The 16,609-nt window shown below is 38.1% G+C and overlaps 1 protein-coding gene across 1 annotated transcript; it reads left to right on the forward strand.

Moving 5' to 3' along the window:
* The first annotated feature begins 1,528 nt into the window (after nucleotides 1–1,528).
* Nucleotides 1,529–13,432, forward strand: LOC144628854 (uncharacterized). The gene is made up of 7 exons (XM_078486961.1): nucleotides 1,529–1,686; nucleotides 2,655–3,272; nucleotides 6,582–6,648; nucleotides 8,584–8,665; nucleotides 9,518–9,594; nucleotides 9,694–9,805; nucleotides 11,078–13,432. The coding sequence occupies exons 1-7, from the start codon at nucleotides 1,620–1,622 to the stop codon at nucleotides 11,216–11,218; spliced, it is 1,164 nt and encodes a 387-aa protein (XP_078343087.1). The 5' UTR covers nucleotides 1,529–1,619; the 3' UTR covers nucleotides 11,219–13,432.
* Nucleotides 13,433–16,609: the final 3,177 nt, after the last annotated feature.

Consider the following 16,609-nt stretch of genomic DNA (forward strand, 5'->3'; position numbering starts at 1 on the left):
CTCAGTGTTTTGATCCGTACAAGAAATATAACGCGATATAGACTGTGACAAAGAGCTGACTGATAGTTGTGGCTTTCGCTGTAGGAGCCGATTGTAGCGTTGGTTTGACGCGAATGCAAATATTTTCCCTTTCATGGTCTCTTTGTAGAACGCGACGCCACACGGTGCGAACTGACTACAGTCATCTAAATTCGGGTCAGGCGGAATGGAAATACCAAATTAAATGAAAGCTTTCAGTTTAGTGATATTAACAGATGAATTTTTTGAAGTGAAATAAAATTTATCGGTGATCCCGGGTGGTGTTCTTACAATGCAAACTTCATTTGGCAAACCTCTGGAACTAAGCTAATTTTAGTGAAGTGTTTTTCAGGCTCGCCGCTTAACCGCTTTACATATCAATAGTGACCCAGTGAACAGAATTTTAATTGAGTTACTCATCCGAGAAAAATACATTTAACTTCATAAAGAACATTTCGGCATCTTGGGCTTGAGCGTTTACATGCGCAGATTGCAAAATTAGGTTGACAGGGTAAGGCGTGGAATAGTTCTCATTTCAGTCGAAGGCCCAGGGATTAAATGCATGTTAAAAACCACAAACAGGAACTTTTTTCGAGTTGTTATTTTTTCCGCTTTCTTTTTTAAGCCCATTGTGTGAGTCTTACCGGGACAATTGGGCCTGCTGATTTACCGCATTCTTTTAGTTAATCGTCCTTGTTGCCAAGGCGACCAGTGCAGATGTACGATTCCCATGTAGACAAAAATAAACATAAGTGTTTTTATCGTCTTTCGGCCTTAAATCGAAGATATTTTATAGTTCCCCATAAATCATATCAGCTTTAAAAGAAGTTTACCAAGATTACAATATGCTACAATGGGATTTTGTTTACCATATCTTTGAATTGTGGGCGTCCGAATGACAATCGTGTCCAACAAACTTTGTCTCATCAACAAAAGGCTTTAAATCTTTACGTCAATAACTATCCAATCAGATTCAGTGTTACAAGACCGGGTTAAAGGTACTTTAAATCGCTCGAAGTCATTTCTTGAACTAAAATCTTTTGATCATTCCGTGCTCGAGAGCTCGTTTTTTGACTTAACGAATCAAAATAAAGTACAATTTACAACACAATTTTCCCTGTTCAAGCTAATATTCATAACATAATAAAGTTATTTTACACTATTTTTCTGCGAGATAAATAGACCTTTGCCCGAATCTCTACATGTTTATTATATGCTTGCATGGTCTCAAAATTCCGCATGCAAATTAGCGTCAATGCCGAAAGGGGCAAATGTATTGATTTATCACCTGAACCGCGAAAAATTTTCCAATGGGAAAAATATTTTCGTGTTAAAAAACAGAGTAGCTTTTAGACATCGCAAACTGATATGCAGTCCTTCTTATGATTACGGTTCTATTTTCCAAACCAAACTGGAAAGGGAGCGTTTAAAAGAAATGGTTATTAGCGAGTTCTTTTGTTCTTTGCCGCGTCTGTGGCATAAATTAATTATGCTAATTACGCAGATTGCCCAGCATTCCGCGCGTGCAGCACAGCCGTTCGCGAAGAGAGCTTTCTGACGGGTGTTCGAATGTTTGAAAATGGTGGGGTGAATTTACGGCGATGAATTCCTACCCGTTCCTCCTTTTTCTTTCCTTTTTACTCTTTCAGGGAAGTCAAAATATAGGAGGTAAGTACTGTACAATTTGATGCTCTGGTTGTTTTATTCTAGAGTAGTTTACGAAACTGGTACCGACGTGAAAAATTGCAGGTAGGCCGAGTCATGTCCACGCATGGTGGAGCCGAAAGATGTCTTGTAGCAAGGTTCTTGTGTATAGTGGAATTACGTTGTGAAAATTTGAATTTACGTAGTTTATATTTTTAAGAATTTCTTGCGGCTTTTTTGCGAAGCTGAGTCTTGTGCCAAGTACGTTTTTCCTGCGACATATTCGACAAACAACATTCGCTAAGTGTAAATGAAGTTCTGTTCGAAGCGAACGGGCGAGTTGTGTTTACATTTACATTATTTATTGAGAGCGTTTTCTGGTTGAATTTGATTTTTTTGCCCTTAAATTTTGGGCATGAAGGTTACAGCATGCCTCATATGTTCTCCTTTTTTTCTTGTGAAGAAACATTTATTTTTTTCATGGCGCGTTATTTTTCCGTGTTCTTCGGTTCGCTGCCTTGAAAAATATTCAAATTTCTCCGATGATGCTCACGGACATCCGCTGGGAATATAATTGTGATCTCTCGACCATGTACAAGAACAACTTGAACCGATATTTTTGTTGGAAGATTGGCTTTGAGAACAATTTCGCTGCGAAAAAAAACTTTAGCCAAATCGAAGCTTTGGTCGGCTTCGCGAAGGGAAAGCGAAGTTCAAACATGGCGAGAAATAATATGTAACGAATCTCGGCCCAAATGACAATTTCGCTATATATCAGTTTTCAAAATACGAATTTACAGCGTCTTGCTGCGGAAGAAACAACTGTTTTTGAAAGCCTGGTTAGACCTTGGAAGCAATTTTTTTGATATATTGAGATTAAGAACAAGGAATGAAGGCAGTTTCTGTGGATTTTGCTCATGACAAACAAGCCTTATGAATATTTTTATGCCTTGTTTTCGGTCACCAAGCATGATGAATATTTTTTTTTTCAGGTGTGGAACAGAAGAGAGGCGACGATAACAATGTAGTTGTCACAGATGGACGTGAGTTGCATAGAGTTCTAGAGTCTGTCAGGGGAAATGTTCCCACCGAGGCGACTACACTGAGCGAGGAAGAAGAAGAGCGAAGGGATTTACAAAGCGCGCCAGCGACCGGGCTCGAAGACACGAGTTCAGATACTCTGGAAGATGAATCAAGGAAAAATGTCGTGGATAACTCATTAGCAGACAGTGGTAGTCAAGTTTTAGAGGATGTGGAATCGAAGGAGCTATCAAAAAATAAGAGGCGGTTAACCCCGGAAAATGACAGAGGGAGCAAAAACCGGCATGATATGAGGACAAACCGAAATTATGAGCTAAAGGAGCGATTAAATATTGATTCGGAGAGAAATAAAGATCAACGCCATGCCACAAGGGACAGTCTAGTTAAAGTTGGCGAAAATAAATTGGCTCAAACTGCCGAAGAAGGCAAAACAGCTGATTTGGAATCTTCGAAAGACGGATTCGCGGTTGTTCCAGATTCGAACGTCTCATCATCTACGCCACCTCCATACATCTTGAAAGTAAAAAACACCCCGGCGAGAGCAGAGTTGGACGACATTTATTTTTTATGTAAGTCTTTCTCTCTATTTTTTATCCCACACAAATCAAATTATAAGCCTTAATATTGTTTTCAACGGGAGACGTTTCTCGGGGAAGGTAATTTTTCAAGTGCTATTTATGTATTGCAAATATTCAGATATTGCGATTTCAGATATGCGAAATTCAATTCGATTTAGGAAGAAATAGGCGGCATACAATATGATCGCTATTTTAATGTTATTTTCAGCTTTTTCATTATATTGGGAAATATTAAACGAACGCCAATATAGCTATATATTTAGCCGATTCACTAAGAATATTCAAATTGATGCTAAGTTATTGCGCCTGTGTTTTCATTCTGAATGTTTGGTAGGAAATGATGGTATTTTTATCCATTGTTCGAAAAGAAAAACAACGATTGTGATTTGCTGGAAATTGTTGGAGACATTTTCCAAGAGTGATTGTTTTAAAACTGTTCGAAAATTTTGATTTATGTAGGCGAGGCTGGCAACTAATCCGGTGATCTTGTTCTCACTCATTTCCTGAAATTCGAACACTTCCTTATGGGTTGAAGAACTTCCTTGCGTTTCCTCGCGCAGAATTTTAATAATTTTTTGAACCCCTTGCACAGGTTTATACAATAATGTTTCTTCTTTTCTTTAATGTTATTTTTTTTTTCAATGTAGCAATTATAAAACTATTCGTTAGGAAACTATTCATGTCCATTCGGTAGGGGGTACTTGAACAATGTACATTAATTTTACAGATAAAAATCCGCTTTCGGGTTTTTGCGGGAAATATTCGTTTAATACGCATTCGAGAGAAATTGCAGCAGATTTTCGCAATTCTTTCCATAAACCAACATGCAGCCCGTTTCTAAGTTGACTGTGTAAATTGTTGTAACTTCAGTGAGGTCAGTAGTTCGTCATTTGTCTTCCTGGTGACGTTGTTTCTTGTGTACTCTTGAAGCAATATGGACAATATTTTATATTGTTTATTCAATCGAGTCGCAATACCTGTCAGAAATTAGTAATAATGTTGAGATTATTTTTGATAGGAAGATAGATAGATCACCAATTTTTTCTCAAAAATCATTTATATCTCTGATTGATCCAAAAATTACAATATTATTGTCTTTGACATTGAACATGGTATCTCTGTCACAATTTTAAATGGAGAAATAGAATCTGAAAATTTTAAATACGCAGGAGATCAAAGTAAACATTTAATTTTTTTTGTTATCACATTTCAGGAAATAACTATTGCCACAAAATAGCCAGCAATGAAAAACCATGTTATTAAAAATTATGAAAGTATAAGAATAGAGGAAATTTATTTTTAATAAAAATAATGGTTTCTGAAGAAGTTGTGACAAAAATTGGATTCAATTTATTTAAAAATTAACAAAAGTAATGATAGAATTCAAATTGAAGTTTGTTATTTTAAATTCCATAAATAATGAACTTGCAAAGAGGAGTCAATTTTGGAATACTGAATACCAGAATATTTACTGTTTTAAATTTCTGACACCTCTACATAATAATTTTGACAGATGTTTTTCGCCTGGCTGGTTGTTGTTGAACAAAAAGTAAATTTGTTGGTGATAATTTTATGACAATGAGTCACTTTTCATTTGTAGCATAGAGTTATTGTTGTAAGGCAAAGCAAGCTGTATTGGAGTAGATTCAAATGTGCAAAGAACTGTTGCCAGACCAAACACAAAACTGTTTGAATTATTAACATTGTAGAGAAGAAATGCTTCTCTAGCCTTAATAAAATTAAATTTTAAAGCTTTTTACAACAATGCCAATGTTTAAAAAATACATCGTCAAAACAAGTTTCATGTTAATAATATATGCTTTATTGCCTACTTGGTAGCACAGTGCAGATAAAAAATGCTTGGTTTGCAACAGTGAAAGTAACAATTTCATGAATATAGGTGCAGTTAAAAATAATTATAAATGTTTATTACAGGGTACAGAAGCTTGTACATTTTTTCCCACCCCAAATGGAGAGCTAGAATTTTCACTCTGTTTTGCAGTTGTGGATTTGTGCGTTTATTTTAAATGTCATGGCTGTATTACCGTCGCATTTAAGCGTGAACAGCTGCCGCCGAAAACGTGATCTAATTGGATATTAAACGTGGCATGATTGGTCATCAAGCGTTTGAAGTTTGGCGGACTGTAATGGCAACTTTTGTGCCAAAAGTACAACACATCCCGGTTTTGAAATGGCCAAAAGATTGGAGTGATCCTGATCTGTGTTGATATGCATTTACAGGTTTACTTGAATCACTTCTAATGTAAAGCCTCGCTCGTACTCAGTGTTTATGGTGAGAATTTTGAGTGCAAAAGTTTGCGTTATGGTCTGCTAAACTTCACATGTTTGACAATCAATCATGCCGTGTTAAATACCCAATTAGATCATGTTTCGGTGGCACGTGTTCACACTTATATGCAAGCGATGGTAATTCATAATTCCAAAATTTTAGTAAGTTTAGCTGAGCTGCGGCATGGCAGTGTATTTCCATTTCAAGTTTGTTATAGTTAAAGCTAAGGGAACCTCAGCTGTAAAACAGTTCTGGCCAAAATGAGAAGTTTACCACAGTCTAAAACCGTTTTGGTTGTTGAATTTGTAAATTCAGTTTTTCATTTGGCTACTGGGCCTTTGATTTGTCAATTTTTGTGCTTTAAATTTTCCCGCATGCAGCCATTATGGATTTTTTGATGTCAGTGCTTTGCCTCTAAAGTCAGCGTCAAGTTGCCTCAAGAGCAGAGGTTCCCTTTAAGGAGATAACTGAAAACTGCCAAAATGGCATATTTTAAGTGTTGCCTAGCTGCTTATCTGCTTTTTATTGATAGGCAGCTGCTGTATTTTATACAATGAGTTGTTCTTCCCCAGGGCACCAGTTATAAATAGTTCACCTCCCACTCTATAACTGAAATTGAAATGGACTTATAATCTAATCAAGCAGGTGTTTACATTTCCCATTCAGCCAAATGTAGTTCTGATTTGCATGAGCATACCGCTAAAGATTTTAAATTCTGTGACTTTTTCTCAAACTTGGTATTGATCCATGAGCTATGAGTCATAAATTATGATGTTCTTTAACCCAGGTGGACAGAGACACCATCATCGGTGAAGACAAATAGTTGTGAATAGGCCTATGTTTCTATGGAAACATTGCCGATGTCACTGCACTATTGTTATCAAGTACTTCCCTGTTGTGTTTTATTTGCTATAAGAAAAATCTTTGCCATGTATTTGAGAAACAAGAGAAAGCAGAGTTACATCTTAAGTCTGTGGTTTTAAACTTTTCATCTTTTTTTGTCTTTTTAGTTATAGTAATTGGTTGTAGCGTAGCTGGGATCGCAGGTCTGGCATTAGCAGGATATTGCTGGTATAAGTAAGTAGAGTCAACAATTTTTTCCTGTATTTTTAACTGTTTTCACATGTTATTTGCTGTGTTATTCAATGTTGAGTACTAGACTGCAAGCAGATTCTCTTTTAGATACCTTTTTGAAGGGAAAGTGTGAACCATCTGGCTCACTTGTATTTCAATAACAATAAATTACTTTTGCTCGCTTGGTATCTGAAAGAGGGACTGCTTTCATTCTGATTTAATGCCACAGTGGCTTTATTCAAACTGCTTTAGATTATTTATATGCAAAATAAGTAACTACTGTTATGAACATAAGATTATCATTTTCAAGTTGTAGAAGCTTCCTTCTTAATTAGTAAACCCTGTTTTTGTAGTCTGTTTCCACGTTGACGACACACTACTCTTGATAAAACCTGACACAATCGACATCATTCTAGAACTTTTCCACAAGTTTGACAAGAACATCCGCTTTACTTATGATCTCTTTGAAAATACCACTCCGCACTTTCTGGATATCAACATTTTAACTAACGGTATCGGAATCTACCGTAAGGACACCTTTACAGGCCAATACGCAAACTTTGATAGTTTCGTTCCATGGCGCCAGAAAATTTCTTGGATTAAAGCCCTAGTCAACCGCATCCACAGTATCTGTTCACCAAATATGCTTAAATCTGAACTAAAACGATCATATCTTGGAACAATTTCCCCTCGCGCATTGCAAACGCGCTAATTCGACGGTTCTCTTACGATGCCCTGAATAAGATCCGTACAGCAGCGAACAAAGACAAGGAAAACTCCATAACCATCTGGCTTTCTGTCCCGTACATCGGAGACAAAACATCCCAACTCTTAAGATCCTTCAAAAGAAAGCTTCGCAGATGTCATACAAACTCTAACATCGAGATAAAAGTACGTGAGAAAACAACGAAACTATGTTTCTACACGAACAATAAAGATCGAGTTCCACTTCTGAATAAATCACATGTTGTTTACAAGTTTAAATGCCCTGGCTGCCAATCAGCGTACATCGGCAAAACGGACAGAACTCTTTTCGTCCGAACACATGAACACGCAATCTCTGACAAAGAGAGCGCAATTTACAAACACCTGCGAACGTGTAACCATTTACTTTTTATTCGCGATTTATGTAATTTACCGGATAATTTAAACACTGACATTGCTCCACCTTCTATCTGTAATGACAAAGAATACTTCACCCATGTTGTCCGTGATAATACAACGGTATTAGACTGTGACCACAACTGGAATCTTCTTCTATACAAAGAGGCTTATTATATCAAACGCCTAGCACCTTCCCTAAACAATGGACTAAAGTCCAGCAGAGAACTCTATCTATTCTCCTGAGTAAACTTATTGTTTTCGTCTCCTCACTCGCAGTATTTAAGATCTAGCTTGTATGTTAATTTTATTAGTCTGATGATGGTATAGTTCATACCGAAATATATTACAATCTATTTATCAAGATCTTCATTTGTGGTCTGAATTGTTGGACACAATGAACTTATTCGGATTATCCTTCGTCCTCTATTTCCAAGATTTCATGTAAGAAAATATAGCTAGCCTAGGGTGGATTTCAAGAAGTTCATTTTTTCATCTATGTTTATTTGGTACACCTGAAAGTGCATGTTTTATGGTAATATGCACAGTCATGCTCTTGCTTGAACCAAACTATTGTTTAAAGGTTTTTGTCCATCTAAAGACAATTTTGTGTGCTGCAAATATTGACTTGTGTATTGTCATGCTGTGCACAGAAAATTCATGAAAGGTTGGACCACTGGACTTTAAACCTTTATTCAAAGTGTATTTGTTAAGATGTCAGTGGAATTATCTAACCTTTCCCCACAGATGTTTACTCGAATGCAGAGTAATTTGCTCACTTGTTGTTTTGGTGTATTTGAATGATTGTACTGACAGAAATGCTATATTTTCCTGTAGGCTGCACACCACAGCAAAGGCTGTGAGTGAAGCAGAGTATTCGAGTTATGGAGCTACAAAACAGGGTGCACAAGTCACTCAGGTATGGTTTCCAGTAACTGTTAAACTCATCAACAATAGATGAGCTTGGGTGTTGGTGCCTCAAGGTTGGTGGAGCCCGGCGATGCACAGCAGGGAAGGAGGTATCCATGGTAACCCTGAAGCGGCCACCACCCACCTAGGCACCGTCACACTGAAGGACTCAGTGGAATACCTACCAACCTACCACGAGGCTCTAAGACCTACCCAAGGGAGGGTGGGCCGGGCAAAAATAGCGAAGCTTGCGAGCAACTGCGCTAGCGAGATGAGCTTGCGAATGATAGCGAGCAACACGCTGCATGAAAAGTCATGAAGAGCCCCTGCGAAGGCCCTGGGGCCACCCTGAGCTCTAAGCGGCCAGCGGTAACGGCCTACTGCGTATAGGCGTCACAGTGTGCCCCAGCGAACCGCCAAGGTTGCAGGCGGGCTTCGTGCATCCAAAGGTTGCTGGAGAGCATTGCTTCGAGGTTAACTTAGCCTAAATTACATTTAGCCACATTTAAAAATTTACATAATGGCCAGTTGATGGTATATTAATCTCACATGTGCATCAACACATCCTGTTCCAGGCCTAGAAAGGTTTGTTTGTGCCTGGCTATTGCCTTGTGTTCTTTGGTAAGACACTTTATTTTTGCAGTGTCTCCCCATGCAGTGAAGAGAAAAGGTACCACTACTAGCTAAAATGCTGGTGGTGGTATTTGTTGGGGGGGGGGGGGGGGCTTAAAAAAATAGCCAACCTGTTCAGGGAGAGTAGCAATAATGTATTAGCTTTAGAAAAGCAAAGAATCAATAACAACAAAAATTGTTTGAAATGATACGTAGGTTTTGAAACATTGTCTTTGGAATTTCATTTTAGGGAGACCATAAGCTTGATTACAGTGCGGAGATATACCATTACCAGCAGACGAAAAGTCAACTGTCAGCCATGGAAAAGTTAGTTGATATACACTCAGATTGTGCTCAAATGTTGCCATATTCAATTTTGCCATCAATGTGGTTATTAATGCGGGAAATAAATTTATTTCTCATCAGGGCAAGTGGTACAAAGGGAGGTATAAAGGGAGAGACGCTTGATGACGAAGAAAACAGTGATGAGGGTGATGATGAAGATTACACTGTCTACGAGTGTCACGGGCTGGCTCCGGTAAGTTGTTCGTATAAGATGTGCCCCCCCCCCATGTCAATTATAATATTGAATAATATTAAGATATTAAGATGGCTCCAGTGGTGGTATATACCGTAGTTATTCGGTTATAAGGCGCACGGTTTTTTCGAGAAAAATCTGTTTTTCTGTGGGAAGTTCATGCCAAAATTGGGGTGCGTCTTATAGCCGAGTATTTTCGCCCAACAAAATCTTATGACCGCCATTTTACCGGAACTTACAGTTAAAACAAGAGAAATAAAAACACTCAATGTTGGTTATGGACTTAAACAGTATTAAAGATATAAGAAACATTAAGTTTAACGCAAAGTTTATTAAGACTATTAATGCGTATATAAAACAAGTTTTAGTGCTGTATATGCCAGCATTTTGTTGAAACTAGACAAAGAAAATCAAGCATACTTATTTGAAACAAACCTTTCTAAGCGTGGAAAGTGGAAAAAGACTTTAGAAGACAAGGAAAACACCAAAAAAGCTTGAGAATCTTTGAAAAACACTTGATAAACAAAGTTCGAAGAGATACGAAGCATGCTTGAGAACTTGGTAACCAAGCTACAAACTCAGTGGTCACTGGAAACTACACATCTGCCAGGTTACTAAGCAGCTTAGTTCGAAGCATGAACGATGGAAAGATGTTTTGCTCAAGTGGATTTACGTCTTTTTTAGCACAAAATGTTAGCAAATTTTGTAAGAAAAAACTGTCCTTAAATTGATCACTACATCTTTTCAAACACTCCAACTCATGGTGCGTCTTATAACCGAGTGTTTTTGGAGAATTTTCAGTTTGTAAACTTAGCATAACAATGTAGTCAAGTTTGGGGTGCGTCTTATAACCGAGTGCGCCTTATAACCGAATAACTACGGTAATCTATCACTGGTAGATTTTTTATTTTATCAAGTTTAGAAGAATAAATAGTTATATCTTCTGTTTGAAAACGTAAAACTCTGTTTGCAATTAGCTGATAAAAGGAAGGCAAGGTTTAGAAGAGAACCACACATAGCTATCTAGCATGTATGTTATCATACAGGGCTGTTATTACGTTTTTAACCAGCCATTACATAGAAGTTATTTTGGGTAGCATTTCCCTATGTACGCAAGTGCAACCTAACACCAATCAGCATTTTCATCTGCACCTTAAAGTGAACTTAGCTGTAACAGGTGTTATGGGTTACGCCCTAAATGATGGCCCTACCATAACTTTGCGATACATTGTACATGTCATCTCACCATGTGATATCACATTCACTTTGCAGACGGGTGATATGACAGTTGTTAACCCCTTGTTCAGTGATCAAGAGGTGGTAGGGAGTGATCAGGATGGCAATGGTGATAGGAGTGGTGCCAGTGGTCAAGGATCTCCTGTAGCCCCTCGGCATACATTCCCAGAGTCTTAAAATAGCTAATTATTAGTTAAAGAGTTTGAGTTGTTTTATTTTTTGATCAGTCATGGGATGTTAATGTTATTTCTCTGCGTTGTTTTGGTTCTTAAATTGAAATATGAGGGTGCACCAACCAGTTTGGACAGTTTGTTATTTCTTGTTGAAACAAATGGTTTTCATCTTGTTAGTTTATATGAAGATAACTTTCAAAACTACCAGTTCTTTAAAATGATTTGACAACAAATTCCTCAAAGAGGGATTATGCCCTTCTTAAAAATTGCTTGTCACATACTAGTAAGTGGTTGTTGCAGGTTGAAGTTTCATTTTATGTTTCTGTTGTTTAAAAAACTTACAATAATCTGTTACAATTGTAAAGGTTTTCAGTTTAACTGACTTGGCTAAAAATCAAAGGTTTGGTGCACCCATTAAATTTAAATGGCATGGGTTAACCCCAGGGGTGGATAAAATATTAATGTAGGTGAAATGAATAATATCACGGAAAGAAGTTTTATACAAAAAAGAATATTATTGAAATTTCAAATTATAATTTTTATATCTGGGTCTATGGTACAAAGTTTGTGTTAATCCTCAAAAATTATTTGGATATTTCCAAATTGTAAATAAATAATCCCATCACACTAGTGATATATGTAGTGTCAATCCAGGTGATTAGTGTCGGTGATTGTGACGGTGGTTCTGCCATTAGACCATATATTATGTATTTACAATTAAATCATAGCATAGCAATCAATTATTATTAATCATATTATTGTAAGTAGAATATATATGCTGGGTTAGTAGAAGAAGCCAGAGTTAAAGCACTTCTGTCCTCAAAAGGACTATATTATTGGCTATAGTGACAAAAAGTCTTCTGCAGGGTCCCCAACCTAAAATTGAACACACTGTCTTGAATGTGTTGTTGCAAAGTTTGTAAAAGTGACAGAATTGCCTGAATAGTGTGATGAAGTGCCTTTTATAAAGGTGTACGGGTCTTGGATAAAGTCTGTAAAGATAGTGGTCCCATAAAAATAACAGTACTGTTATGAAGAGGTCTTCTCAATTTTGACAGGCAATCCACTTTAGACATCGTGCCACTCCTATTCTTGAGAAGAGATGTGAAAAATCCAAAACTTATTTTTTAGCAGCTTTTTCAAACAGTTTTCGTTAGGTTTCTAGTGCAGCAGTCTCTGAATTGTTAAATTAATGTTTTTTGAGAATGTTTCATTGGAAATAAAGAGCAAAGGGTTGAGGAGTTTGAAAAGGAAGTTTTTCCCCTGAAAGTTGATTGTTACAGACTTGTACCTGGGACTCTTTGCATTTTGAACTGGTGGAGTTTGGTTACACAGCAAGGGAGTTCTGCATAATTATGGACATTTTTATGATTGATATAATAGTTTTCCTTTAGATAGCATCCATTCTTGGGTCTGGAAGCCTTGATGATTTAGTGTGTTTGTTTTTGAATAAGTTATTAGAACAGAGAGAAAGAAAACTTGAAGAACGTTTGTGACGTGTAAATCACGAACTTTGTAATATGGACTTTATAGATTTATTATTAAGGTGGATTAAATTTTTTTTTGGAGATTTGGATAGCACCATAAGGAAACAAGATACATATATTTTAATTAGTGTTTCGTTTAGATGTCGAAAAAGAAAAGGAGATTTTTTAATTAAGTTGAATGAAAGTTATAGCTATACCAAACCGTTTTTGGGTCACATTTTCTACAAGTTTGTATTTATTTATTTCTTACACCCTAATTAAATGTGACAGTCGCACTGTGTAACCGAGCTGTGTTAACGAGCTCCACATCCTGCAAAATGCTAGGGGTTTCCAAGGAGGTATGAATGTGAAATACATCAAATGCTTAAACTAAACGTAATGCTGTACATCTTTTGGTTATATTAATTCTCAGCATCTGTTTTGTTTAATATGCAGTTCACTCACAGGCCGTGTGTGTGTTGACTTTGCGTTAACCTTCAAAGAATATATTATTTGTGGCACATCCACGACAAAGGTGAACTATTCTGAATTGTTCGTGCAATCTGTTATTAGGCCCCTAATGCCTGAAAGCAGTTAACACTAGCAAAGTTTTCAAACAGGCCTTTTTATGTTCTGAATATGTAAGATGTGCGGTACTTTAAGGTACTAAAGTGTGAAATATTTGAAAACAATCTCGCAAGTGAAGGGTCATTTGCAAGATTAAGACCTAAATAAAAGCCAGTATAACAGAACTGTGTAGTTGCTTGTCATTGTTTAGGGCCTGGAGCAATATATTATCGTGAAGAAGTGAAACAAAATGGGTATCATTTCCTGGTAAATAAAGATGGTAAATTTTAAGCTCGGTGATTCAACAATGACACGAGCATGGGACAGAGAAAAACTCTGAGTCCCCGACGGGAATCGAACCCATGGCCTCCCAGATACCTGTTGGGCGCTCAAACCAACTGAGCTACGAGAGACTCGTGGTGAGCTCGGCCATTTACTTGGTTGATATGTGACACGCATCCTGCATACTGTTAGGATCAGCAATATCAAAATCATGAAGTGTGTAGTAAATAATAAAGATGGTAAATTTTAAGCTTGGTGATAAATAATGAAGATCATTTTTTCAACAATGACACGAGCATGGGACAAAGAGAAATTCTGAGTCCCCGACGGGAATCGAACCCATGGCCTCCCAGATACCTGTTGGGCGCTCTAACCAACTGAGCTACGAGAGACTCGTGGTGAGCTCGGCCATTTACTTGGTTGATATGTGACACGCATCCTGCATACTGTTAGGATCAGCAATATCAAAATCATGAAGTGTGTAGTAAATAATAAAGATGGTAAATTTTAAGCTTGGTGATAAATAATGAAGATTATTTTTTCAACAATGACACGAGCATGGGACAAAGAGAAATTCTGAGTCCGTGACGGGAATCGAGCCCATGGTCTCCCAGATACCGGTTGGGCGCTATAACCACCTGAGGTACAAGAGACCCGTGGTGGGCTGGGCCATTTACTTGGTTGATTTGTGATACGCGTCCTGCATACTGCTAGGATCAGCAACGTCGAAATCATCAAGTTTGTAGTAAATAACAAAGATGGTAATTTTTAAGCTCGGAGATAAATAATGAAGATTATATTTTCAACAATGACACGAGCATGGGACAAAGAGAAATTCTGAGTCCGTGACGGGAATCGAATCCATGGCCTCCCAGATACCTGTTGGGCGCTCTAACCAACTGAGCTCGTGGTGGGCTGGGCCATTTATATACTAGGTTGATATGTGACATGCGTCCTGCATACTGCTAGCATCAGCAATGTCTTTCTTTTAAAATATTGACGGTTGTTGGTTTTTAGAAATAAAATCGTAAATATCTATGGTAAGCAAGACTGGGTATCCAAACCTCCTTCACGGTTATGATTTTCTTTGTTCTAATTTGATGAGTTATATACATGAGGTTGAAAGAATCATTGCAAAGATCTTTTTAAGGTCGGGACACAGTAGGCGACAAGTCGCTGCAACATGCCGCGGGACTAGTTGCTGTAACATGTTGCCTCGTGGTGCACTTCTGGGACAATTTTTGTCGCTGCGACAGAATTTTTTCAATTCGTGCGACTGATCGCAGCGATAAAATGAGCGAAAGCAGCGTTGTCGCAGCGAGTGTACACTTCTGCGACAAATCGCTGCAACAAAAAATAAATTAACCAATGAGAGAGCGTCATATTTTGAATTGGGAAACTATTTCACATTTCCCCTCTTCCAAATTCGCTTCATGTGCACCGAACAAGCGTGTTGTCGTAGCGACTTGTTTTGGAAGCAGTACACACGGAGCGACTTGTCGCAGAGGTCTGTCACCTAGTGTGTCCCGACCTTTACTCCTGCAGCGACTGAATTTAAGTGACGCCTTTCTGGTCAAAGATGATGACGTCAGAAATGGAACAAAGGGCATGCATGCAACGTTCGTCACGTGTGGCACAGGCGTCAATGGGTTAGGGTAAATCCCGTGAGCCGTACGATCAGGCTTTACAATTTTACAAAAAAACCACCGCTTATCTGATTTTATTATGTGGCAAGCAATTCTTCAGGGTAAACCACCCGTAAAAGATGAAGATACGAAAGTATAAGATCATCGCAGTTATGTACGCAAGTTAACCAGTTGCGAAAAGAATCCTGAAAAAAAAAAGATGGATAGGAAGGGGACAATGCAGGCCTTTTCTCTCTCTTCCTGTCGTCTACTTCACGTCATATTCACTCTTTCCAAAGTCTGCGCGCCCTATTTTATACGGGGATTCAAAAGAACCCTCTGGGGAGAAGAGAGGGCCATTGGCATAATCAATGAATTCTTTAAGGCTGGTTCTCATATGATCGCCCCTGTCGCCTGTCGCTTCAAAAAGTTTGCTTGAGAAGATATAGGAGGCCACGAGGTTTGCTCTTGCATCGAATGCTGCCATAAACGATATCGGAGTTTTGAAAAAACACACGTGCGTCGAACGGAATAAAATCGAATATTCATATGCGGGAACAAAGAAAAGATCATGAATTATTATCTTGTTTGATTAACCCTATTTTGCATATACCAGACGATCGGGGTGATCATATGAGAACCCCCTGATCGCTTCCAATCGCTTCGATCGGTCTTAAGGCTGGTTCTCATATGATCGCCCCGATCGTCTCTGTCGCTTCTGTCGTTTGCAAAGTCTGATTTGATTGGAGCAGGCAAACTTTTTGAAGCGACAGAGACGATCGGGACGATCATATGAGAACCAGGCTTTAGTGTTTGCAAACGATCGATGCGTTAGAAACGATCGAGGCGATCATATGAGAACCAGCCTTTAGTTACTATCGGTGCAAACTTTCACGCGTCTCTTACCGGCTTTTCTCGAGAATAGCGAAAAAAGCTGCCTTAATACACTTAATATAAAAGAGACGGACAGGCTCGGGAAACAGAAAACGATGTTTATTGTTAAAGCTGAGGTTTATATACAGTAGCAGGTGCATTGGTGTAAATTCGCGATTACAAAAAACTGATACTGAAAATTTTAATAACCACTCTGGTAGCGTACCACACGTTCTTAAACTTTAGATTGTTCGTACATTATTGGCCAAGTAAAGGTTAATCCATTTAGAGCAGTTTTCAATTGAGTGTCGTAAAACCAAAACCAAAGTAATCACTCTAGCCAATCACAAAGGACACAGACAACCCAGTAAACCAATCAAAACTCGAAGCAAATACATGTAGCCGGCACGAAGCGCGGGAAAACGTGCGCGAGCGAGTCACGATTGGTTTTGGTTTTACTTCTGATTGGCTAAGAAAATGGCACGAGAGTTTTAAACCAATCACTGAGTTAAGTAATGCAAAACCAATGCAAACGCGAATTACTTTCGACACTCAAGTGAAAACCGCTCTACTACAGTACCA

This window comes from Oculina patagonica, chromosome 1 (genome assembly GCF_052425735.1).
Source record: "Oculina patagonica isolate OP01 chromosome 1, crgOcupat, whole genome shotgun sequence".
Taxonomy (NCBI): domain Eukaryota; kingdom Metazoa; phylum Cnidaria; class Anthozoa; order Scleractinia; family Oculinidae; genus Oculina; species Oculina patagonica.